At 36.2% G+C, this 24626-nt stretch overlaps 1 protein-coding gene across 1 annotated transcript in view; it reads left to right on the top strand.

Moving 5' to 3' along the window:
• LOC123553837 (deleted in malignant brain tumors 1 protein-like) overlaps positions 1–24626 on the top strand; it is a 77218-nt gene that overhangs the window by 37896 nt on the left and 14696 nt on the right. The window contains exons 15-35 of the mRNA XM_053524085.1: positions 2962–3121; positions 3986–4158; positions 5204–5363; positions 6550–6719; positions 7154–7313; positions 7539–7702; positions 8274–8430; positions 9681–9853; positions 10319–10475; positions 10828–10997; positions 11739–11895; positions 13454–13623; positions 13849–14005; positions 15988–16160; positions 17072–17222; positions 17685–17857; positions 18856–19060; positions 19370–19542; positions 19990–20226; positions 20644–20812; positions 24142–24269. Coding sequence (XP_053380060.1) covers positions 2962–3121; positions 3986–4158; positions 5204–5363; positions 6550–6719; positions 7154–7313; positions 7539–7702; positions 8274–8430; positions 9681–9853; positions 10319–10475; positions 10828–10997; positions 11739–11895; positions 13454–13623; positions 13849–14005; positions 15988–16160; positions 17072–17222; positions 17685–17857; positions 18856–19060; positions 19370–19542; positions 19990–20226; positions 20644–20812; positions 24142–24269 — 3537 coding nt within the window. The remainder of the gene's footprint in view (positions 1–2961; positions 3122–3985; positions 4159–5203; positions 5364–6549; positions 6720–7153; positions 7314–7538; positions 7703–8273; positions 8431–9680; positions 9854–10318; positions 10476–10827; positions 10998–11738; positions 11896–13453; positions 13624–13848; positions 14006–15987; positions 16161–17071; positions 17223–17684; positions 17858–18855; positions 19061–19369; positions 19543–19989; positions 20227–20643; positions 20813–24141; positions 24270–24626) is intronic.

Below are 24626 nucleotides of genomic sequence, written 5' to 3'. Positions count from 1 at the left end.
GCTCACAGTAGTTGATACAGACTGTCCATACAGAGACAGTAAGTGCCCACAGTAGTTGATACAGACTGTTCATACAGAGACAGTAAGTGCTCACAGTAGTTGATACAGACTGTTCATGCAAAAGACAGTAAGTCTACAGTAGTTGATACAGACTGTTCATACAGAGACAGTAAGTGCTCACAGTAGTTGATACAGACTGTCATCAGAGACAGTAAGTCCTACAGTAGTTGATACAGACTGTCCATACAGAGACAGTAAGTGCTCAAGTAGTTGATACAGACTGTCATCAAAGACAGTATAGTACTGAACAGCATTGTTACAGAAACGTTCAATATGGATAGAATGCACAGTAGTTGTACATTTTAATAAGAAGTTTGAGTTAACATGTTCATACAGACTAAGTGACTTAAATAGAAAGTTTGGTCTACATAGACATACAGTTGCACGTACTTGAAATAAAGATTGGAAAATGGCACATACAGTTAGTACTTGAAAGTAAGTTTTGGTTAACTTACAACAGTTCGTACTTGAAAATAGAAGTTTGGTAATGCACATACAGTTGTACTTGAAATAAGAAGTTTGGAATAATGCAAACATTAGTACTTGAAATAGAAGTTTGGTTAACTGCACATACTGTTCGTACTTGAAATAGAAGTTTGGTTAACTATACATACAGTTCGTACTTGAAATAGAAGTTTGGAAAACTGCACAGTCTGTTAGTACTTGAAATAGAAGTTTGATTAACTGCACAGACTGTTAGTACTTGAAATAGAAGTTTGGTTAAATGCACAGACTGTTAGTACTTGAAATAGAAGTTTGGTTAACTGCACAGTCTGTTAGTACTTGAAATAGAAGTTTGATTTTATATGCACAGGTTGTTAGTACTTGAAATAGACATTTGGTTAACTGCACAGACTGTTAGTACTTGAAATAGAAGTTTGGTTAACTGCACAGTCTGTTAGTACTTGAAATAGAATTTTGGTTAACTGCACAGATTGTAGTACTTGAAATAGAATTTGGTTAATGCACATACGTTAGTACTTGAAATAGAAGTTTGGAAATGCACATCGTTAGTACTTGAAATAGAAGTTTGATTAATGTACAACTGTTAGTATTGAAATAGAAGTTTGGTAAAGGGCACATACAGTTAGTACTTGAAATAGAAGTTTGGTTAACTGTACAGACTGTTAGTACTTGAAATAGAAGTTTGGTTAACTGCACATACAGTTAGTACTTGGAATAGAAGTTTGGAAAATAGCACATACAGTTATTACTTGAAGTAGAAGTTTGGTTAACTGCACAGACTGTTAGTACTTGGAATAGAAGTTTGGAAAATGGCACATACAGTTAGTACTTGAAATAGAAGTTTGGAAAATGGCACATACAGTTAGTACTTGAAGTAGAAGTTGTATGAAAAGCACATCAGTTAGTACTTGAAATAGAAGTTTGGTTAATGGCACATGACAGTTAGTACTTGAATAGAAGTTTGGTAAATGGCACATACAGTCTGTATTTTGAAATAGAAGTTTGGTTAACTGTACAGACTGTTAGTACTTGAGAAAGAAGTTTGGAAAATGGCACATACAGTTAGTACTTGAAATAGAAGTTTGGTTAACTATACATACAGTTCGTACTTGAAATAGAAGTTTGGAAAATGGCACATACAGTTAGTACTTGAAATAGAAGTTTGGTTAACTGCACAGACTGTTAGTACTTGAAAAAGAAGTTTGGTTAACTGCACAGACTGTTAGTACTTTAAATAGAAGTTTGGAAAATGGCACATACAGTTAGTACTTGAAATAGAAGTTTGGTTAACTGCACATACAGTTAGTACTTGAAATAGAAGTTTGGTTAACTGCACAGACTGTTAGTACTTGAAAAAGAAGTTTGGTTAACTGCGCAGACTGTTAGTACTTGAAAAAGAAGTTTGGAAAATGGCACATACAGTTAGTACTTGAAATAGAAGTTTGGTTAACTGCACAGACTGGTAGTACTTGGAATAGAAGTTTGGTTAACTGCACAGACTGTTAGTACTTGGAATAGAAGTTTGGTTAACTGCACAGACTGTTAGTACTTGAAAAAGAAGTTTGGTTAACTGCACAGACTGTTAGTACTTGAAAAAGAAGTTTGGTTAACTGTAAAGACTGTTATTACTTGAAATAGAAGTTTGGTTAACTACACATAGTTATTACTTGAAATAGAAGTTTGGTTAACTGCACAGACTGTTAGTACTTGAAATAGAAGTTTGGTTAACTGCACAGACTGTTAGTACTTGAAAAAGAAGTTTGATTAACTGTACAGACTGTTAGTACTTGGAATAGAAGTTTGGTTAACTGCACATACAGTTAGTACTTGGAATAGAAGTTTGGTTAACTGCACATACAGTTAGTACTTGGAATAGAAGTTTGGTTAACTGCACAGACTGTTAGTACTTGAAAAAGAAGTTTGGTTAACTGCACAGACTGTTAGTACTTGAAAAAGAAGTTTGGTTAACTGTACAGACTGTTATTACTTGAAATAGAAGTTTGGTTAACTACACATAGTTAGTACTTGAAATAGAAGTTTGATTAACTGCACATATCATTAGTACCTCACATTGTACATAACAGCACACACCATTTACTTTACAGAGAAGTCTGTTAAACTCCACCAACCATTTATACTTTTAAACAGTGTAGTAGTTGAGTTATCCACAAAGACTATTAGAACATAAAGATAGGGATAGCTGTACAATGAAGAAAAAAATCAATATTGTAAAATAGCCAGCATAGTTTTACATACAACTGAGTTTCAGTGTTTAACAAAATTCATGAAATTCTAAAATCATAGAAATACATTAATTAGGATTGTATCATTGTAAACAATCTATTTTCTGTAAATTGTTGCTGTGTGATAAATGATGTTTTCTGTACAGTGAGGTAGAATTACAATAGTTGTAACAAATAGTCCTTCAAACTTCAGGCGCTCCATCAACTAATCTTCAGTACCGTCTCCGCGGTGGACCAGGAAATAACGAGGGAAGACTTGAAGTTAACTATGCAGGAAGATGGGGCACAGTCTGTGATGATAGTTTTGATAATAAGGCAGCAAAGATAGTTTGTGACACGTTGAATGTAACGTAGTAAGTTTGAGTTTGTTGAAGTAATGTAAATATTGAATGTATGAAGAGTTACGAATCTAGAATGTTTAAGTGACAGATACTGTATAATGCACATGGTTTGTGATAGTGCCATTCTGGTGCATTGTCTTTTTATAGTGCCAACATAAATACCTCTGATCTTCCATTTTATCATGTTTTCAGTCGTATGCAGTTCTATTTAATGTGATGCAAGAATATGCAGCTAGACTGGTATCAAACTCTCAAGGTCCCATTCTTATGCTCAGTCCACTAAGCTACTGGGCTGCTTACACATTTCTTCCCGAATTTTATAATGATTTTCTATATTTAGACAATGGATTTGTAAATCCATTTAAAACTTACTTGTGTACACACTGACACTTACATCTTTATGATTAATTGAACATCGTGTATATCTTTGGGTGTAACATTAAAGGTTGGTGCTGGTAATGCAGTGAGGTCATAGTGTTACATATTGGGCATAATACTATTAAAATATAAAGATCAGTGTTAGTTTAAAGAAGTTAAGGCTTAGAATATACAGAAATGTTCAGTGCTTGTCTTAACATAAGATTAAGTGCATTAATTTAGGGAGCATGTGAAGGTAAAAGTTGTACATACTTGAATGAAATTTGGCTTAAATTGTAAAGTGATAAGATTGTTTATAGAGAACATTTATACACATTAGCATACTTGTACAAGATTTTATTTTACAAGAGGACAAAGCTCAGATTAGTTTAAAAATTCCAGTACCTAATATTATTGGTTCAGTACAGGAAATGAGCATTGAAAAAATATGGACTTCTATAGACTTTATCTCAGATACTTTTTGCAATCATAAAAGCTTTTAAACATTTTATATTCTAGTGTAAAAGCAGTGCTTGGCAAGTCAGGCAAATACGGACCTGGAGTTGGGCCTATATGGTTAGATGATGTCAGATGTGCTGGGAATGAGTCATCACTGACACAGTGTAGCCATAGTGATTTTGGTGTCACAGATTGTGATCATACTGAAGATGTTGGCATTGTCTGTGCTACAGGTGAGTCCAGTGCTCTGTTTGGCATTGTCTGTGCTACAGGTGAGTCCAGTGCTCTGGTTGGCATTGTCTGTGCTACAGGTGAGTCCAGTGCCCTGGTTGGCATTGTCTGTGCTACAGGTGAGTCCAGTGCTCTGGTTGGCATTGTCTGTGCTACAGGTGAGTCCAGTGCTCTGGTTGGGTTGTATGCTACAGGTGAGTCCAGTGCTCTTGAGACTAGCTTTATAATTGGCACAGTGTAGCCATAGTTACTTTGGTGTCACGGGTTGTGATCATACCTAATTGTTGGCATTGTCTGTACTACTGCGTTCAGTTCTGTAGAGACTAGCTTGAACTGACATAGTGTAGTCATAGTTACTTTGGTGTCAGTCAGATTGTGATCATTCTGAATGTGTAGGAGTTGTCTATGCTACGGTTGTGTCAGGTGCCAGGCGTTAGTCATCACTGACAGAATGTTATCATAAAGACTTGGATGTCAACAAGTTGTGATCATAGGAAATAATTCAAAATAATGTCATAAAATCAGCTTAAAATTAGTGAACCTTTTTCAGTAAGGGCAGATGTCTAGGAAATAAGCACAATACATCTTTCTTTAATCATATGATGTTATATTACTTGAGAAGTTCCATTTGAACCTACTTTCTATTTATAGATACTGTTTCTATATAACAAAGTGTCATGAAGTCTGTAATTTTCCCACAGACTTGCATTAAGAAAGCTTGCATGTGATCCAAGTTTTTCAAATCAGTCTAGCAAAATGTTCAGTTCATGGCCCTATAGTTCTTGTTCTGTTTAGACCAGATTTTCTTTGCACACCTTTAAGAATTGTATAAAGAAACTGGGTATATGCTGTTAAAAGGATAGTTCAGTACTTGCAGATGGAAGAGAATTCTTGCATTGAAAGAAGTGTGCACTTATATTTCTAAAAAAAAATTGCGGTCACTTGTGTAAGTTTCAAAAAAGAAAAAAAGTTATAAAATCTAAATCTTACCTAGCAAACTAGCTTTATTTTTGTAAACCAGACTTTAGCTATTTCTTTTTATATCAGCTGTACAACTCAAACTGGGACCTCTGCGTTTGAGAAATGGAACAACTACTCGTAATGGTCGTCTAGAAGTCAAAAACAATGGAGTATGGGGAACTGTTTGTGACGATGGCTTTGGACTTGCTGAGGCCCAGGTTGCCTGCCGAGAACTTGGTATTCCAACGTATGTACCAGTTCAGTCTAATTTTGTCACAATTTTTTAGGAGATCAGAGGTCCAATAACCATGTTTCCATGTTTGCTCCGTATCGTTTTAACTCTAGTTTTTCAGTAAGCTTTGCCAAAATGTTTGCCATAATGAGATGCAAATGGGGATAGTAACATTCAGTCATGCTGGTTCAAAGTCTGCACATCTCTGTGGGATGTGGCCAGATACTAAATATCAGTCAACATTATGAAAAAAAAATTGTGTTTTACCTAAGTTAATGCTACAATCCTTAACCTGCTAAATTTGTAAAATGGACTGGAACATCATTCAATTAGGGCAATACAATTGATTATTTGAAGGGATGTTCACTGAAAATTTACTGACTGAATAGCGAACAGTGCAGACTATGATCAGCCTTCACTGATGTGCAGACTGATCTTTGTCTGCACTGGTTGCAAAGGCAGAATCATTTTACTACAACCAAAAGGGTAAGTCACAGAAAGAAAAACCAAATGAGTTCTGCATAGTAGCTCACTCATTGAGCAACATTTGTTTATGCAAAACTGTAATCAGTTGTCACCAACAGGCTAAAGGTTAATGAGTCCATTTTCCTGACTGATCATCGAAAATAATCTGATACGGGTTTTTGTCAATTTTCGATTATTGATCGAATTGCTTTTTTGATAATGTGAAATGAAAATATATGTAATGATTACTGCTTCTTTATGTGGCAGCTAAGCATTTTATGAATAAATACATGTTCGTCTATGAAAAGGCAAAAAAGATTAACCATTATTAACGCAGGTTTCCAGACAAAACTGGAAAACCACAAACTGCAAACTAAGATAACTCATGACAGGAGGTCTTTCCACCCTAGATTTCTTCCTGTAAACCAAATTATTTCCACACAAGACTGTCCATTGCCAAATATCCGTCTGGAGCTGTCAGATTTGTCTGATCTGTCATGGTTTTGAGAAACTACACTACAACCAAAAGGGTTGATTCTGCCTTTTAGAGCAGTGCAAACCATGATCAGCCTGAACATCTGTGCAGGCTGATCATGGTCTGCACTGTTCACAGTTCAGTGAGTAAACAACCCTTAAAGTAGTAAATGGTACTGTCAAAATAGAATGATAGACCAATCCATAAATAAAATTTAGCAGGGTAAAAGTTAAAATAACAACAGGATATGTTACTTTACAGTGCTGTTGCTGTACCACTGTCCAATGCTTACTATGGTGCTGGTACAGGACCTATCTATGTTGATGAGATCAACTGTATTGGGAATGAAACAAATATTGGTCAGTGTGACAGGAAACCACTGGGTGTTAATGACTGTGGACATGACGAGGATGCTGGACTTATGTGTCTTGGTATGTGTTGTATGAGTTCCTGTTGACATACCTTGATGTATGTGTTAAGGACTGGGCTTCCTCATGAATTTTATTTCAGAATTCAAACTGATAATTTTATGTCAGAATTCAGACTGATAAATTTTATGTTTTGGATTTCAATTTGATAAATCCTATGTCAGAATATTTACAGATAGATCTAATGTTAGAATTTAGACTGACTTCTCATGTATCAGTATCATGCTGATCAGTCTGAGTCAAATGATGGTTGTTTCAAGAAACAATCCAAAGTTGATTTCTAGAACATTTTAATATTACAGAAATAATAACTGAAGCTCTAGGCATATTGAGTTGCATAAGCAGTGAAAATCTTTTCTTGTGTAACATATTTACAAATGTAACAGCTCTCAGTCAATGCACACTCTCTATGAGTTCCTAAACTTGTTTTGTTTCAGCACATGCACCTACAAGTGGTATAAGTATAAGATTAGCTGGTGGACTGAGTCGTAGGTCAGGACGGGTTGAGATCAGGTACCAGGGTGTCTGGGGTTCCATCTGTGATGATTCCTGGGATGATCGTGATGCAACTGTCATCTGCAAACAAATTGGATATTCGTAAGTAGCATCAGTCCTGCTTAACAATGTTTCATTAAAAGGATAAAAGTTTTTGAGGTAAAGAGTAAGTTTTATATCATTAACATTGCACTGAAAAGAAACAGAACTGGAAAAAAGATGAATGTTTCCTCTAAAACAGATTTTAACGTTAAAGTCGTAAGTCAGTTAGTAGATAACGCAGATGAAAAAATGTTGAGATGTATATCATATGATTCTTTATTGCAGGAGTGGTACAGCACTGAAGTCTATTGGTACAGGCCGGGGTCCAATATGGATGGATGATGTGGAATGTGTTGGTACAGAATCAAACATTGCAAATTGCCCATTTAAAGGTTGGGCTGAAAATGACTGCGATCACTCTGAAGATGCTGGTGTTAATTGTAACGATAGTAAGTCAAGAGTTATTTTCCTTGTTCATATAATAGCAGATAAATTCCATTGTCTTTATTTTAAATAGAGCATGCTTGAAGTTTGTTTTTAATGAAAATGATCTTGTTTTCTTTCCATATTTATACATTCATGAAAAAAACAACAGATATGTAAATAAGAGACAACCAAACAATCATTATACATTTATTGGCATTGTAGTTTATGTACTGAATGATCCAAAAATGGAATAACCCGGTGAGTTCAAACATATGGATCTGCACATCGAGCAATTTACAAGTATTGCAAAACAACTAGAAAGTAACTTAGAAAAAATACAGTAATGGTTCAATTTTGAACATTGTCTTTCATAATCGAAGTCATAATTGAAGTCGTCAAAGAAACAGAATGGCCTCATTCTTTATAATCATGCACCAGTCGTTAAGTACTTAGTACACTTAGAAAACTTAAAATCCCTGTTACAGGGATGTTTTTTCACAGTTTATCAAAATAGATCTGCAGTTCACAGTTAAACTCCGTAAAATCAAATATGGGCAGAAATGGCGCAAATATAATTTTTCTTTTTGTTTGCAGCTACGGTTCAGAACTACAAGGTACGACTAGCAAATGGGCCAAGTACAATTGAAGGTCGTGTGGAAGTATTTGTTGGTGGAAATTGGGGTCCTGTTTGTGATGATAGCTGGACGAACGCTGACGCCCAGGTTGTGTGTCGAATGCTTGGTGCAACAACGTAAGTATCCTGGTATCCTGTGTTCTCAACAGTCTAACAAAAACAGGCATATTTAAAAAATAAATAAGATTAATTCATCTTTCAAATTACCATTTCCTCAAAAGTTTACCCCTTCCTGATCATCCTGCTTTAAAAAATACACGTTTTTATTTTCGTTGAGTTCATAGTAGCACATTTTATCAGTGACCTACTTTCTAGTTCCAGGAAGCACCTGTCATATATTCCCGAGCTATATATAGAAACTGATATTTTTACCATTTCTGTTAAAATCACTGTTGTGAAACTGTGTCACTGCAAAAAGTATATAATTTTGAAATATCACCTGTTTTATAAAAATAGCATTTTTCATTATTTTCTTAATATTTCTAAACTAAAACAAAGGGTATGTAGAAATGATATGGTTGCCCGGCAACTTATCTGACAATTGAAATAATTCGAAAACCCCAAATTGCTACATATTTTTCAGAACCTATATACCCATATCAATATCAAAAGGCTATAGGCTGAACTTCTTTGAACAGTTAACACTTTTCCTCTAAAATATTTCCTTTACAGACAACCCTGATTTATATCTGAGAAAATAAATATGTGTTTCAGTTCTTTCACGTAACGCCTATTGCTACTTTACGCAGTCACCATCTCTTACAGTTGAAATCAGGCAGATTGATGTCATCATGGTTTATTTGATTCACTTCCGATGTAGAAATTTTGATAGCAGTAATGTTGCTTGATGGAAGATATATGGAGATATACCAATTTTTAAACCATGTTAAAAGTTTTAAGATTTTCTAACTTAATTACATAATTTGATATCAGACTGAAACTGTCTTGCTCAGACTCGAGGTAAACTGTTTATTTTTTCATTTTTAAAACAGCAGACACGATGTTTACACTCTTGTGTATTTACTTGTGAGGATTATGTTGCATGCAAAAATATACTGGCCATTTCCATAATAGCTTGAGAATACATGTATGTCGAGAACACATGACGTCAGGATACCTCTTTTCTAGTTTTGGTAAAAAGCAAATAAACTTCCAGTGTCAATGACGATTTTTGTTTTGTTTTAATGAACAGCATAACAGCGTGTTTATATGGTTATTTTATGTGTAGTTGGAAGCTTATCTGCTATTTAATAATGAACATTTAAGTTTGAAACTGTCAACAAGTATTTCATTACAATTAGTATTGTCATTTCTACTATTTCTGATTTTATATCTAAATGATTTTTTTTCCACTTTTTTGTTGCCAGTGATGGGGCTACAGCCTATGGCAGAGCTAAGTATGGACAGAGTAATTCCAGCTTTGTGTTAGATCAGGTCAACTGTGTGGGAACAGAGACTAATCTAGGACAGTGTCCGTCTAATCCACCGTTACTACACAACTGTAACCATGGGGAAGAGGCTGGTGTCATGTGCAGAGGAGGTATAATATTTGAAAGTTTACTGTTCCTTTATTGTGATAGGAAACATACAATCACATCAGCACATGGAATGGATAAGTGCTTCTTCAAAATGTGCCATTGCGCACTTTTCATGCTGAGGTGATGATATGTCCTATTTTTTCTTTCCAGTTTTATTTTGTTTGTGGTTGTATTCATCCACGCAGAAATCATTACTTATTTTTTTAGTTAAATCACAAAATTATTGATTGACACCCTAACCAGCCTGACATCAACTACCTAACCAGCCTAATACCAAGCGGGATTTGTGTTGAGAATTTACTAGAAGAGAACCTACTTCTCCTGACTTGCACCAGATTTTACAACATTCTAGAAATGTTAACCTTTCCTTTAAAATCATTAGAACAAAAATGATTCTTTCATTGATAAAATATTTATCTCATTAATTCTCATGAAGTTCCAAATGAACATGAACAGATTTCTTCCAGGTCAAGTGACAAGCCTACAGGTTAGACTGGTAGGGGGAAGTAACTCTAATGAAGGTCGTGTGGAAGTGAGATATAATGGAACATGGGGGACTGTCTGTGACGACAACTGGAATATACATGATGCTCAGGTTGTCTGCAGTATGCTCCAGTTCCCTGCGTAAGTCTACCGGTATTCTCTTACCTGTTATGTCTGTCTTCTTACTGAATGAAGTCTGCTTTCTTGCCCAACATAACTCAGTTACTAGTCATACATCTGTTCTCTTACTCTTGATATCAGTTCTCTCATCTTCAGTGTCAGTTGTATGATCATTGATCTCAGTTCACTTTTATAAGGTATCAGTTGTCTTACCCCTGATATCATACACAATGCTTTAGTTAGATTGAAAAAAAATGTTACCAAGTAAAATGTTCATTCTAGTCAATTCCGTGTATAAATGAAAATACTGAGAAGTCAAAGAGGTGGCTTTTAATGATCTAATTTAGTGGACACATTAATATATTTTAAACAGACAAACTGCAAGACCAAGGATGGGAGGATTTTTTGGTCAGGGTACCGGACAAATCTGGTTAGATGATGTAAACTGTATAGGTAACGAGACTTCTCTTGCACTGTGTGGACATGCTTCCTGGGGAACCAACAACTGTGGACACTCGGAAGATGCCGGAGTTGTATGTGGAGGTAAATACATATAGTGCTTCTTTACCATGTATGATTGTTCAGTTGTAAATTCATATGATTTATACATCACTGGATAATGTTGTTGTTTACAAACTTGCTTTAGACTAGAACTTATCATTTTGGTATTGTTTCCATTCCTTCTGGTTCATAAAAGTTGACAGGTTAAGATTTTAATGCACAGACTTGTAGAAAATTCCAATAATAATCATCTTGTAAAAGTTGTCTTTGTGATTTATGCCTGTCGTATCTCACTTTAGTCCCTGAACTCCGGTCTGAACTGAAGAAAATAAAAGGGCTATATGTACATAAATGTTATTTTATAAAAGTCTCCCTTGGGATTTTCAAGGAGTTTCTCAGACAATGTCTGATATTCTATCAGGAATGAATTCTAAATTCTCTACAACAACTTGTATTTGTTTATATCTGGTCACCATTTCCAAATGATCTCCATGAATGTTCGAAGAACTACAGAAATTGTTTGTGTTTTGATTCTGAAAAATACCTGTAGTCATCAGCAGGACATTTAACAATTATTATACCCCTAGATTTGCATGTGAAGGCATATTTCAAAACTTTACAGTGGATATTCAATTAACAATACATGCCCTATGCAAGTAACGTCCTACATTTCCATGTACCTGTGCAGGTATGAAATCTCAATTTCTGTTGCTATATTTTCTAAACCTGTGGTTCTGTTTACTTCTTTTATACTTATCATTGATTAAATAATATTTATTGTAGGTGTTACACGGACCAGTCCTATACGACTTGCCAATGGTACTACACGTGCTGAGGGTCGTGTTGAAATTTTCCACAATGGGACATGGGGCACTATTTGCGATGATCAAGTGGACAGAAACTTTGCACAAGTTATTTGCAGACAACTCGGTTATCCAATGTAAGTCAAGCAAAAATTTCAAAATATTTTTGTATGAAAATATTTTTTTGTTTGTTTTTTTTAAATAGAAAATTAAAATTATATTTTCATAGTTTATCTAAATTCCGTAGTTTTTTTAGCTCATCTGATTTTTTGAAAAAAAATGATGAGTTATTGTCATCACTTGAGCGGTTGTCGGCGTCGGCGTCGGCGTCGGCGTCGGCGTCTGCGTCGGCGTTGCCTGGTTAAGTTTTATGTTTAGGTCAGCTTTTCTCCTAAACTATCAAAGCTATTGCTTTGAAACTTGGAATACTTGTTCACCATCATAAGCTGACCCTGTATAGCAAGAAACATAACTCCATCTTGCTTTTTGCAAGATTTATGGCCCCTTTTGTACTTAGAAAATATCAGATTTCTTGGTTAAGTTTTATGTTTAGGTCAACTTTTCTCCTAAACTATCAAAGCTATTGCTTTGAAACTTGGAATACTTGTTCACCATCATAAGCAGACCCTGTACGTCAAGAATCATAACTCCATCTTGCTTTTTGCAAGATTTATTGCCCCTTTTGGACTTAGAAAATCAGTTTTCTTGGTTAAGTTTTATGTTTAGGTCAGCTTTTATCCTAAACTATCAAAGCTATTGCTTTAAAACTTGCAACACTTGTTTACCATCATAAGTTGACCCTGTATAGCAAGAAACATAACTCCGTCCTGCTTTTTGCAAGATTTATGGCCCCTTTTTGACTTAGAAAATATCAGATTTCTTGGTTAAGTTTTATGTTTAGGTCAACTTTTTCTCTTAAACTATCAAAGCTATTGCTTTGAAACTTGCAACACTTGTTCACCATCATAAGCTGACCCTGTACAGCAAGCAACATAACTCCATCCTGCTTTTTGCAATAATTATTGCCCCTTTTGGACTTAGAAAATCATTTTCTTGGTTGAGTATTATGTTTAAGTCAACTTTTCTCATAAACTATTAAAGCTATTGCTTTAAAACTTGCAACAGTTTTTCACCATCATAAGTGGACACTGTACATCAAGAAACATAACTCTATCCTGCTTTTTGCAAGAATGATGGCCCTTTTTAGACTTAGAAAATCATGGGTAGGACAATATTTCTATTACACAAAAAAAATCAGATGAGCGTCAGCACCCGCAAGGCGGTGCTCTTGTTTCTCTTTATATTCAATTAGAGGGAGAAATAGAAAAACTTGAAGAAGCAAGACATCAGTATAACTCACAAAGATAAATGCTTGACTGTACATACAATCAGGTGGCAAGTGGAAATGATACAATGCACATAAAACACTCCCCAAGATGAAGTTTTTCAAATCAGTAGTGACTGTTTGCTTTTGTATTGCCATCTATTTTCTCTGTCATTTCTCCATCTCAAATTACTTCCACCATTTTTGTGGGGAAAACTGTTAGGATGTTAGGGGAAGATAAAGTGCTGCATTGTATGAAGGTAAAGATAAATTTTGTTTATCATAGCTTTTGAAATTACCTTTGCCTTTTCCTAATTGTATCTTAGGAGTGCATACATTAACAATATAGTACACTGCACATGTAATTTCAGAGATAATGTTGCAATGAGAAAGGAGGCATTTTTTGGTCCGGGTAAAGGTCAGATCTGGTTGGATGATGTGACGTGCCAGGGCGATGAATCTGTGCTAGATAATTGTGTATACGCCAACTGGGGCGTCAATAACTGTGGGCATAATGAAGATGTCAGTGTTATATGTCAAGGTAAGCTCCTTAAAGCTCCATGTAGGTTTAAGTATTTTCTATTGTTAAACTTCTTATAAAATCACTTTGTCAAATTACATGTTTTAGAAACACTACCTGGTGGCATTTTTGCTCCAATAATTACCCAGTATACAAATAAGTTTGTAACATAAATTTCAGCTGAAAATTGCTTGCTTTAAAATCATTACTGGATTAATATTGTTTTCTTTCACTGAATTCTTCCAGTTCCAACTGTCCAGATCAGACTGGTTCCACCACCGGGCGGCGCAGCAAATCAAGGTCGCATAGAGGTATACTACAACAATACCTGGGGCACAGTCTGTGATGATGGGTTTGATTCAAAAGCTGCTGGAGTTGTCTGTGGAATGCTTGGATTCTCCAGGTACCTAACATTCAAATTATTTGTTCTGCATATTTTTTCATATGTTTTTTATATGCATATAGTGGATATCCATTTTATGGGAATGTCTTACATGCACCTATGCTTTTACAGATTGCACCATCAATGATGTGTGTCCTTAATTTACCAACCTGGTTTTGTTTTAAATGTTCTATAGGGGACATTTAGGGGTCAAGAAATTCAATGGAACATTTTCATTCATTTTTCAAAAGATTGCAAACCATGCGGTCATTTCTCATGCTTGTAGTAAATCTCTGTATGATAATAATGTAAAGGGTCTGCTAAAATTTGTTCAATAAATTAAGCATGTTTCTTCCTTGAAAATTAATCTGCATGTTTGAACATTCAGATTTTGGTTTAAGAAGTACATTTGAATGTTTATGGCTTATAAATGTTAATAACTTGAAATGTTAATAACTTGAAATGTTCTAAAACAGCTTACACCTCAGATGCTTATTGAAATAAAAAATGAAATTCTAAACATAGGAGTGCATGTTTCAGTATGATTATTATGTCTCCCTGCCCCCCCCCCCCCCCCCCCCCCGGGGGGGGGAGACATATTGTTTTTGCTCCGTCCGTCCATCCGTACGTCACACTTCATTTCCGACCAATAAATGGAGAATCATTTGACCTAGAACCTTCAAACTTCATAGGATGGTAGGGCTTGTGGAGCAGACGACCCCTATTGTTTTTGGAGTCACTCCATCAAAGGTCACAGGGGCCTGAACATGGAAAACCATTTCCGATCAATAACTTGAGAACCACTTGACCCAGAATGTTGAAACTTCATAGGATGATTGGACATGCAGAGTAGACGACCCTTATTGATTTTGAAATGACTTTGTTAAAGGTCAAGGTCACAGGGGCCTGAACATGGAAAACCATTTCTGATCAATAACTTGAGAACCACTTAACCCAGAATGTTGAAACTTCATAGGATGATTGGACATGCAGAGTAGATGACCCCTATTGATTTTGGGATCACTCTATTAAAGGTCAAGGTCACAGTGGCCTGAACATGCAAAACCATTTCCGGTCAGTAACCTGAGAACCACTTGACCCAGAATGTTGAAACTTCATAGGATGATTGGACATGCAAAGTAGATGACCCCTATTGATTTTAAGGTCACTTATTTAAGGTCAAGGTCACAGCAGACAGAATATGGAAATCCATTTCCAGTCAATAACTTGAGAACCATTTGACCTAGAACCTTTAAACTTCATAGGGTGATAGGACTTAAAAAGTATATGACCCCTATTGTTTTTTGGATCACTCCATCAAAGGTCAAGGTCACAGGGGCCTGAACATGGAAAACCATTTCCGCTCAATAACTTGATAACCACTTGACCCAGAATGTTGAAACTTCATAGCATGATTAGACATGCAGAATGACCCCTGTTTGATTTTGGGGTCACTCTATTTAAGGTCAACGTCGCAGCAGACAGAACATGGAAATCCAATTTTGGTCAATAACTTGAGAACCATTTGACCTAGAATCTCCAAACTTCATAGGGTGATAGGACTTGCAAAGTAGATGACCCCTATTATTGTTTATGGGGTCACTCCATCAAAGGTCAAGGTCACAGGGAGCTGAACATAGAAAGCTTCCATTCAATAACTTGAGAACCACTTGACCCAGAATGTTGAAACTTCATAGGATGATTTGACATGCAGAGTAGATGACCCCTACTGATTTTTGGTAACTCAATCAAAGATCAAGGTCACAGGGGCCTGAACATGGAAAACCGTTTCCAGTTCATAACTTGAGAACCACTAGACCCAGAATGTTGAAACTTAGTGGGATGATTGGACATGCCAAGTACATGATCCCTATTGCAGCCAACCATCAGTGTCTCTTTGACTTTTGTACCTGTCCCCTATTGACTTCTTGCCTATATGACTATGCATTGGGGGAGACATGCGCTTTCCTACAAAAGCATCTTCTACTTTATTTTACTTTTAGGCTTGGTGCTGTGGTTAAAGGGGGTGCATTTTTCCAGCAGGGCTCTGGACCTATCCTGCTGGATGATCTACACTGTTTAGGTCAGGAAACAAACATTCTACAGTGTGATGCCAAGGGGTGGGGCAGAAACAACTGTGGTCATGATGAGGATGTCGGAGTTATCTGTCAGACATGTGAGTACTGGTGTACTTCTTTTCTGTCATTTTCTTTACGGGCTGTTTGATAGATACCTGGAAGGTTGAGCCACCTATTTTTCATTTCTATCAAATTTTGATTTAACCCTCATCCTGCTAAATTTCTATAATGAACTTGAACATCTTTCAATCCGGACAGTACCATTAACTGTAAAAAGGGGTGCTTACCAAAAAGATAGTGACTGAATGGCGAACAGTGCAGATCATGATCTACACTGTTCGCAAAGGCAGAATCAATCGTGTCCAGCATGATGAGGGTTAAAGTGGCTGTGTAAATATATACCTTACTTCCATGAAATGGGATTGGTTGTTTAATAACAGACTAGTGTGCTACAGTTTTATCACATCCAATGTAAGAATCACTAGATAACCTTGCATGCTATTTCTTAGCTTTCTATGTGAATACAAGTGTCTGTTATCAGCAAGAAAAGCACAATCATATTAGTAGCCTGGAAAAAAGTCATTGAAATAAAATGGTGGTTCTAATTCGTAAACTGATGAAGAATTATGCATTTTTTTCATATCATTAGACTAATAAGAAAGGATTTATCCGGTGAATTTCATTCTGTAAAAGAAATACCGGTACAGTAGTTTATTGAAAAACCAGTACCACCAGAATTAATTGCTTTTTGATTTATATTTACATGATGTGAAAGAATCGTTTTCATTGCTGATTGTTTCTTTTTCGTTTCCATATCAGTTTCATAATAGCAAAAGCTTCCAAGGACCATTAAAAATTCAAAGTCAAAACATTTAGAAGAATATAAAAATGTTTGTTAAAAGAATTGCATGGATTTATCTGAACTGATATAAAATATGTTTTTGTTAATGCTTGATAGCAAAATTTTCCAAATGAATATTTTGTATTTATTCTTGTATATGTATTACAGCCTCATTATCAACCGTAAGACTGGTTGGTGGATCTAGCCAGTATACAGGACGTGTTGAAGTGCTCTATAATGGAACTTGGGGCACAGTCTGTGATGATTATTTCACAAACAAGGCTGCCAAGGTTGTCTGCTCAATGCTACATTACCCATCGTATGTACTTCTTTTATGATCATGTTTTTCATAATCATATTGTTTAAATGTTTTATTATGTTATTGCCTTGTTATTCATTTTAATGTTCTTTATTGTCCTGTTGTTCACTATGAGGGACTTCATTGTCCTGTCATTCATAACCATGTTTTTCATTGTCTTATTGTTCATTATCCTGCTTCATATTCTGAAGCTGATTTTGAAAAGAAGACCACTTTTGTAACTATCAGTATGTGCACAAAAATGAAGACATTTTAAAACTTCTTGTTTATACAGCAATTTCCTGAAAAATACTTCTACAGCCATTAAGCAAAAGTACTTCACCAAGTATTGAATTTAGTAAGTTTTAAGTTAATGTGAAAAGAAATTTCCAGGGAAGTATTCAGTTAAAATTCTCTCCCAAATTATTGTGTGTAGGATATTTGCAGTGTTTTTTGTTAAACTTATCAACGTTGCATTTTCAGCGCTGGAGCATACAAAGTAACACGTGGAGGCTGGTCTAACCCTCCAACTAAGATCTGGCTAGACAATCTTGTGTGTACTGGAAATGAATCTTCTATAGCTAATTGTCGGCACAATAACTGGGGATCAAACAACTGTGGTCATAATGAAGATATTGGTGTCTTCTGTACTGCTAGTAAGTTTACTTGCTCATAAAAAAGTAGTCACTTGATACCCTTTACTTGCTCATAAAAAAATAGTCACTTGATACCCTTTACTTGCTCATAAAAAAGTAGTCACTTGATACCCTTTACTTGCTCATAAAAAAGTAGTCACTTGATACCCTTTACCTGCTCATAAAAAATGAGTCACTTGATACAGTGAAATCATTAATTTTCGTGGGGGACTAATTTTCATGGTTGAGTCAATCCACGAAATTTTATCCCAATGAACAAGTAAAATTCCCATTTATTTTATGTTCAAAAGTTGAAATCCGCGAATTCATATCCCCACGAAACTGCCATTTGGACCAAAACCACGAAATTTCATGCCCACGAAATTTAATGATTTCACAGTACCCTTTACCTGCTCATGAAAATTGAGTCATTTGATACCCTTTAATACCTGCATTTGAAAAAGGAGTCACTTGGTACCCTTTAGCTGCTCATAAAAAATGAGTCACTTGATACCCTTTACCTGCTTCTAAAAATTGAGTCACTAGATACCCTTTAATACCTGATTTTGAAAAATGAGTCACTTGATACCCTTTACCTGCTTATAAAAATTGAGTCACTAGATACTTTTTACCTGCTTACAAGTATAAAAACTGAATCACTTTAAGCCCCTTTAAAACTGTCAGTGAGCATATTACTCAGGTCAAATCAGTATTATATGATTATGACATTTGCTGTTTTGAAAAAAAGAAGAAAGATGTGGTGTGATGTTTTTGATTCTTACCATTAAATTTTCCAAAATGGAATGAATATATGACGAGTTTTCCTGTAAGTGATTTCAATTTTTTTTTCATTGAAATCCTATATTTCTCTCTTACATGATCTGTAAAAATGGCATGTTGGCAACAAATCCTTTGGTAACAGTGGAATTCAGCTATGTTGAAACTTCTAGTAATGACAATCTTTAAAACAGTTTTCTGAATGGTGTTGTAAACAATGAACATGACATTGTGTTTTATAGCTACCACACCTGCAACAACACCAACGACACGTCTACCACCATCCACTCCCAGCCCCTCTAGTGTATTTGTGAGGCTTGTTGGTGGAAGCAATGCATATGATGGCCGTGTTGAAGTGTATGCCTTCAATCAGTGGGGAACAGTTTGCGACGATCAATGGAACTCCAGCAGCGCTAATGTTGTCTGTGGCATGCTGGGATATCAGAGGTAAACTGACATACCTCAGTTACCATTTGTTATAAAGTATGATCACCATTATATAGCTGGACTGTGGAGGTTTAGGGACTTATGCTAAGTCATGTTTATTTAACAAATGATTTATTGCTGTTTGAATGACTTACTTTTGCAAAGTTTGCTGTTGTACAGATAAAGTAAAATAAAAGTTTATTTGTTTATTAAGATGATTTAAAATGCAAGATGAAATAAAGTATCTTGTATGATTTCATTGCAAGTACTATAACACTGTATTACATGGACTGTCTGTTTGAGATTAACACTAACAATTTGTACGGTTAGAACTGGAGCTGCAGCCAGAAGTAGTGCATACTTTGGGCAAGGAAGTGGTCAGATCTGGCTTGACAACGTTCATTGCCATGGTAATGAGAGGTCCATAGCAACTTGTCCAGCTAATGCTTGGGGAGCACATAACTGTGGACATCAGGAGGATGCTGGGATTTCCTGTGCAACAGGTACAATACCACTCAATTATATGTACATAAGATATATATATATATTTTTATGACAGTTTAAAAAAATGATTATAACACATTACTCACACCTCAGTTGTTACCAAAGATGATCCAAGTCATTTAACTGTAAATGATTCAGTCATGTATACAATAAATATAATCTAGAACATCATAAGCAATGGTGTGGACTTTTTTTATACCGATACAACAAATATTAGTTACAAGGATTATTTGACCAATGTCCCGATGACGTGTTTGCTATATCTGAGTTTTACTGCATCAGTGTTCTAATTTCTTTCATTTATTATATGCAGTGATTAAGTGTGCACACACTAAAAGCAGCCTCAGTGTAATTCATTCTCAGGTGATCAGTACCTTTTATTTGTTTTATGTTTATTACTGAACAATGTAATAAATGTTCAAGTAAGTACTGATTTTGTGTTATAGATAGTTTACCAGATGGCTTCCTCTTATTTACCGACTCCAGCCAGAAACAGATATACCGCATGGACCTGACAACACAAAGTTATGTGACAATACCTTTGTCAGGGCATGACAAACCTATAGCCATAGATTATGACTATATTGATGGAAGAATCTACTGGACTGATGTTGGTATTAAACAAATTAGAAGTGCCTCTATCAATGGAAACTCAGAAAAAACAGTCTTGATCCTTGATTCTGGTGAGTTTCTTTGCTTATCTATTGTCTTCAAAATAGACTTGCTTATAATGTTTTGCTCTGTCACATAGGAGGGTGAGTCGAAGAATATAAGACTAAATTTGGGGACCAGTCCCAGTGTTGAAGCCTCTGATTGGTCAGTTTCTAGACCAGTCTCAGTATGGAAGCCTGTGATTGGTCAGTTTCTAGTTTGAAATTAGAATCAACCAATCAGATGCTAGTGTTTTGAGACTGGTCCTCTTCCTCAGTTTTATAGCCTTGAAATAAAGCCTACATATCTGAAGCAATATTGCACAGCTGTCAAACTTTTATTCAGAATTGGATGATGGCATTTTATCACAGTTTCTGTAATATTAATGTGCACATTGTCACAGTTTACATGTTAATCTTATTAGATGCTTTATATTCTGCATTTCTCAGACTCAGTGCCTGATGGTATAGCTGTGGATTCCAAGTCAAGACTTATCTTCTATACCGACACCGGGAAGAATAAAATCTATGTTGTCACTTTAGATGGGTCCGCCTCAGCTGAAATCATAAACTCTGACTTAGACCAGCCAAGAGCTATAACAGCTGATCCAAATAAAGCGTGAGTGTAAACTTGTTTGTAATTGAGTGGCTGTGTGAGTGTATTTCTGAGAAAGAACAGATTTTACACTCAGTTTAAACAGGTCAGTTATATAATAAGATGCATATAGAAACAATGTTAGTACCTTGAAATAGAGGGGAACATTTCGACTGCTTAGAATTACAAAGTCAAGTCAGAAGAATTTTTGTGACCTGTATGACCTTATAATTCTATTAAAGTATCAGTTTGCAATTTTTTCTACCATAAGTGTTACATATCAAACGCCCCTTTTAATTTTTATGCCCCCGAAGGGAGGCATATAGTTTTTGAACCGTCTGTCAGTCTGTCGGACTGTCAGTCTGTCCGCAATTTTCGTGTCCGGTCCATATCTTTGTCATCGATGGATGGATTTTCAAATAACCTGGCATTAATGTGTACCACAGTAAGACGATGTGTCGCGCGCAAGACCCAGGTCCGTAGCTCAAAGGTCAAGGTCACACTTAGACATTAAAGGATAGTGCATTGATGGGCTTGTCCGGTCCATATCTTTGTCATCGATGGATGGATTTTCAAATAACTTGGCGTGAATGTTTACCACAGTAAGACGACGTGTCACGCGAAAGACCCAGGTCTGTAACTCAAAGGTCAAGGTCACACTTAGACTTTAAAGGATAGTGCATTGATGGGCGTGTCCGGTCCATATCTTTGTCATCGATGGATGGATTTTCAAATAACTTGGCATGAATGTGTACCACAGTAAGACGACGTGTCGCGCGCAAGACCCAGGTTCGTAGCTCAAAGGTCAAGGTCACACTTAGACATTAAAGGATAGTGCATTGATGGGCATGTCCAGTCCATATCTTTGTCATCGATGGATGGATTTTCAAATAACTTGGCATGAATGTGTACCACAGTAAGACGAGGTGTCGCACGCAAGACCCAGGTCTGTAACTCAAAGGTCAAGGTCACATTTAGACTTTAAAGGATAGTGCATTGATGGGCGTGTCCGGTCCATATCTTTGTCATCCATGGATGGATTTTCAAATAACTTTTCATGAATGTGTACCACAGTAAGACGACGTGTCACGCGCAAGACCCAGGTCCATAGTTCAAAGGTCAAGGTCACAGACGTTAAAGGTCATTTTTCATGATAGTGCATTGATGGGCATGTCCGGGTCCATATCTTTGTCATTCATGCATAGATTTTAAAATAACTACGCATGAATGTGTGACACAGTAAGACGACGTGTCGCACGCAAGACCCAGGTCCGTAACTCAAAGGTCAAGGTCACATTTAGACTTTAAAGGATAGTGCATTGATGGGCGTGTCCGGTCCATATCTTTGTCATCCATGGATGGATTTTCAAATAACTTGGCATGAATGTGTACCACAGTAAGACGACGTGTCACGCGCAAGACCCAGGTCCGTAGCTCAAAGGTCAAGGTCACACTTAGACGTTAAAGGTCATTTTTCATGATAGTGCATTGATGGGCATGTCCGGTCCATATCTTTGTCATTCATGCATGGATTTTAAAATAACTACGCATGAATGTGTGACACAGTAAGACGACGTGTCGCGCGCAAGACCCAGCTCCGTAGGTCAAAGGTCTTAAACTCTAACATAGGCCATAACTATTCATTCAAAGTGCCATCGGGGGCATGTGTCATCCTATGGAGACAGCTCTTGTTTATTACTTGACAGACTTGGTTGAAATGTTTACAGAAAATCACCCATTAGGTGTAGATGTAAAGTCATTTTAAAGGAACATAATTCCTAGAGTTACATAGCCCTTTGTTAATTATTAACAGCTGAGAGACACTGTCTACTACTTCTAGGAGGGAATGAGTATAAATGAAAACATTCCGAGGGGGATGAAAAAATGTTTAACTCGTATTAATAAAGGAGATAAGACAGTTGTACATTCAGCCTTCCATTTCTGGTTAATGTTACTTACTTGAAGGAGGGACCTAGGTTAAATGGGTACGTCTCTAGGAAGGACCTAAGTATAATGGATACATCTCTAGGAGGGACTGAGGTTAAATGGATTCATCTATAGGAGGGTCTTAGGTTAAATGGATACAATTCCAGGAGGGACCAAGGTTAAATAGATAAAATTCCAGGAGGGACCCAGGTTAAATAGATACATTTCCAGGAGGGACCCAGGTTAAATAGATACATTTCCAGGAGGGACCATGGTTAAATAGATACATTTCCAGGCATGACCCAGGTTAAATAGATACATTTCCAGGAGGGACCCAGGTTAAATAGATAAAATTCCAGGAGGGACCCAGGTTAAATAGATAAAATTCCTGGAGGGACCAAGGTTAAATAGATACATTTCCAGGAAGGACCAAGGTTAAATAGATACATTTCCAGGAGGGACCAAGGTTAAATAGATAAAATTCCAGGAGGGACCAAGGTTAAATAGATACATTTCCAGGAAGGACCAAGGTTAAATAGATACATTTCCAGGAGGGACCCAGGTTAAATAGATAAAATTCCAGGAGGGACCCAGGTTAAATAGATAAATTTCCAGGAGGGACCAAGGTTAAATAGATACATTTCCAGGAGGGACCCAGGTTAAATAGATAAATTTCCAGGAGGGACCAAGGTTAAATAGATACATTTCCAGGAGGGACCAAGGTTAAATAGATACATTTCCAGGAAGGACCTAGGTTAAATTGATATATTTCTGGTAGGAACCTACATTAAATAGATACATTTCTATGACGGACCTAGGTTAAATAGATACATTTCTATGAGGGACCTAGGTTAAATAGATACATTTCTATGAGGGACTTAGGTTGAATGGATACATTTCCAGGCATGACCCAGGTTAAGTGAATACATTTCTATGACGGACCTAGGTTAAATAGATACATTTCTATGACGGACCTAAGTTAAATAGATACATTTCTATGACGGACCTAGGTTAAATAGATACAATTCTGTGAGGGACTTAGGTTGAATATATACATTCCCAGGCATGACCCAGGTTAAGTGAATACATTTCTATGACGGACCTAGGTTAAATAGATACATTTCTATGACGGACTTAGGTTGAATGGATACATTCCCAGGCATGACCAGGTTAAGTGAATACATTTCTATGACGGACCTAAGTTAAATAGATACATTTCTATGACAGACCTAGGTTAAATAGATACATTTCTGTGATGGACCTAGGTTAAATAGATACATTTCTATGAGGAACCTAGATTGAATGGATACAGTTCTAGTTAATGATGACTATATTAGTTTCTTAGGCGCTTTACATCTTCATGAGTTACAAAGAAGCTGATCATACTTCTCATGTTTAGTTACACAGTTGTTTGTTATTGTTATCAGAAAACTATATTGGTCTGACTGGGGACATCAGCCTAAGATCGAGACATCCAATTATGACGGTTCTAACAGGCGAATAATTGTACAGAATGACCTTACATGGCCTAACGCTATAGCTGTAGATAACAAAGGTTTGTAACTTTTGCTTTATTCTTTGGCCTTTTTTTTGGTCAATAAAACCACACTTATCTGTCTGTGTTTGGTAATACAGTCTGAATTTTCATTTAAGAAATAATTTATAGCAAAATCTTGTTTTAACACTATTTATACACGATGGGTGGTAATACGTCGGGTGAAATAATTTCATATGAAGTTTCACCGCCCGAGTGTATAAATAGTGTTCAAACACGGTTTTGCTATAAATTATTTCGATTCTAATATATCTTTGCATGTATGGCACCAAATGGAAGGTCGTCACACTCCTTTGTTTATACATGCCAGGACTGGAAATGGTAATATGTCTTGTGGAATAGTTCCATTAGGGCGCA

Source organism: Mercenaria mercenaria, chromosome 15 (genome assembly GCF_021730395.1).
Source record: "Mercenaria mercenaria strain notata chromosome 15, MADL_Memer_1, whole genome shotgun sequence".
NCBI lineage: Eukaryota > Metazoa > Mollusca > Bivalvia > Venerida > Veneridae > Mercenaria > Mercenaria mercenaria.
The sequence above is the reverse complement of the archived record's forward strand: the minus strand, read 5'-3'. Positions and strand labels throughout refer to the sequence as shown.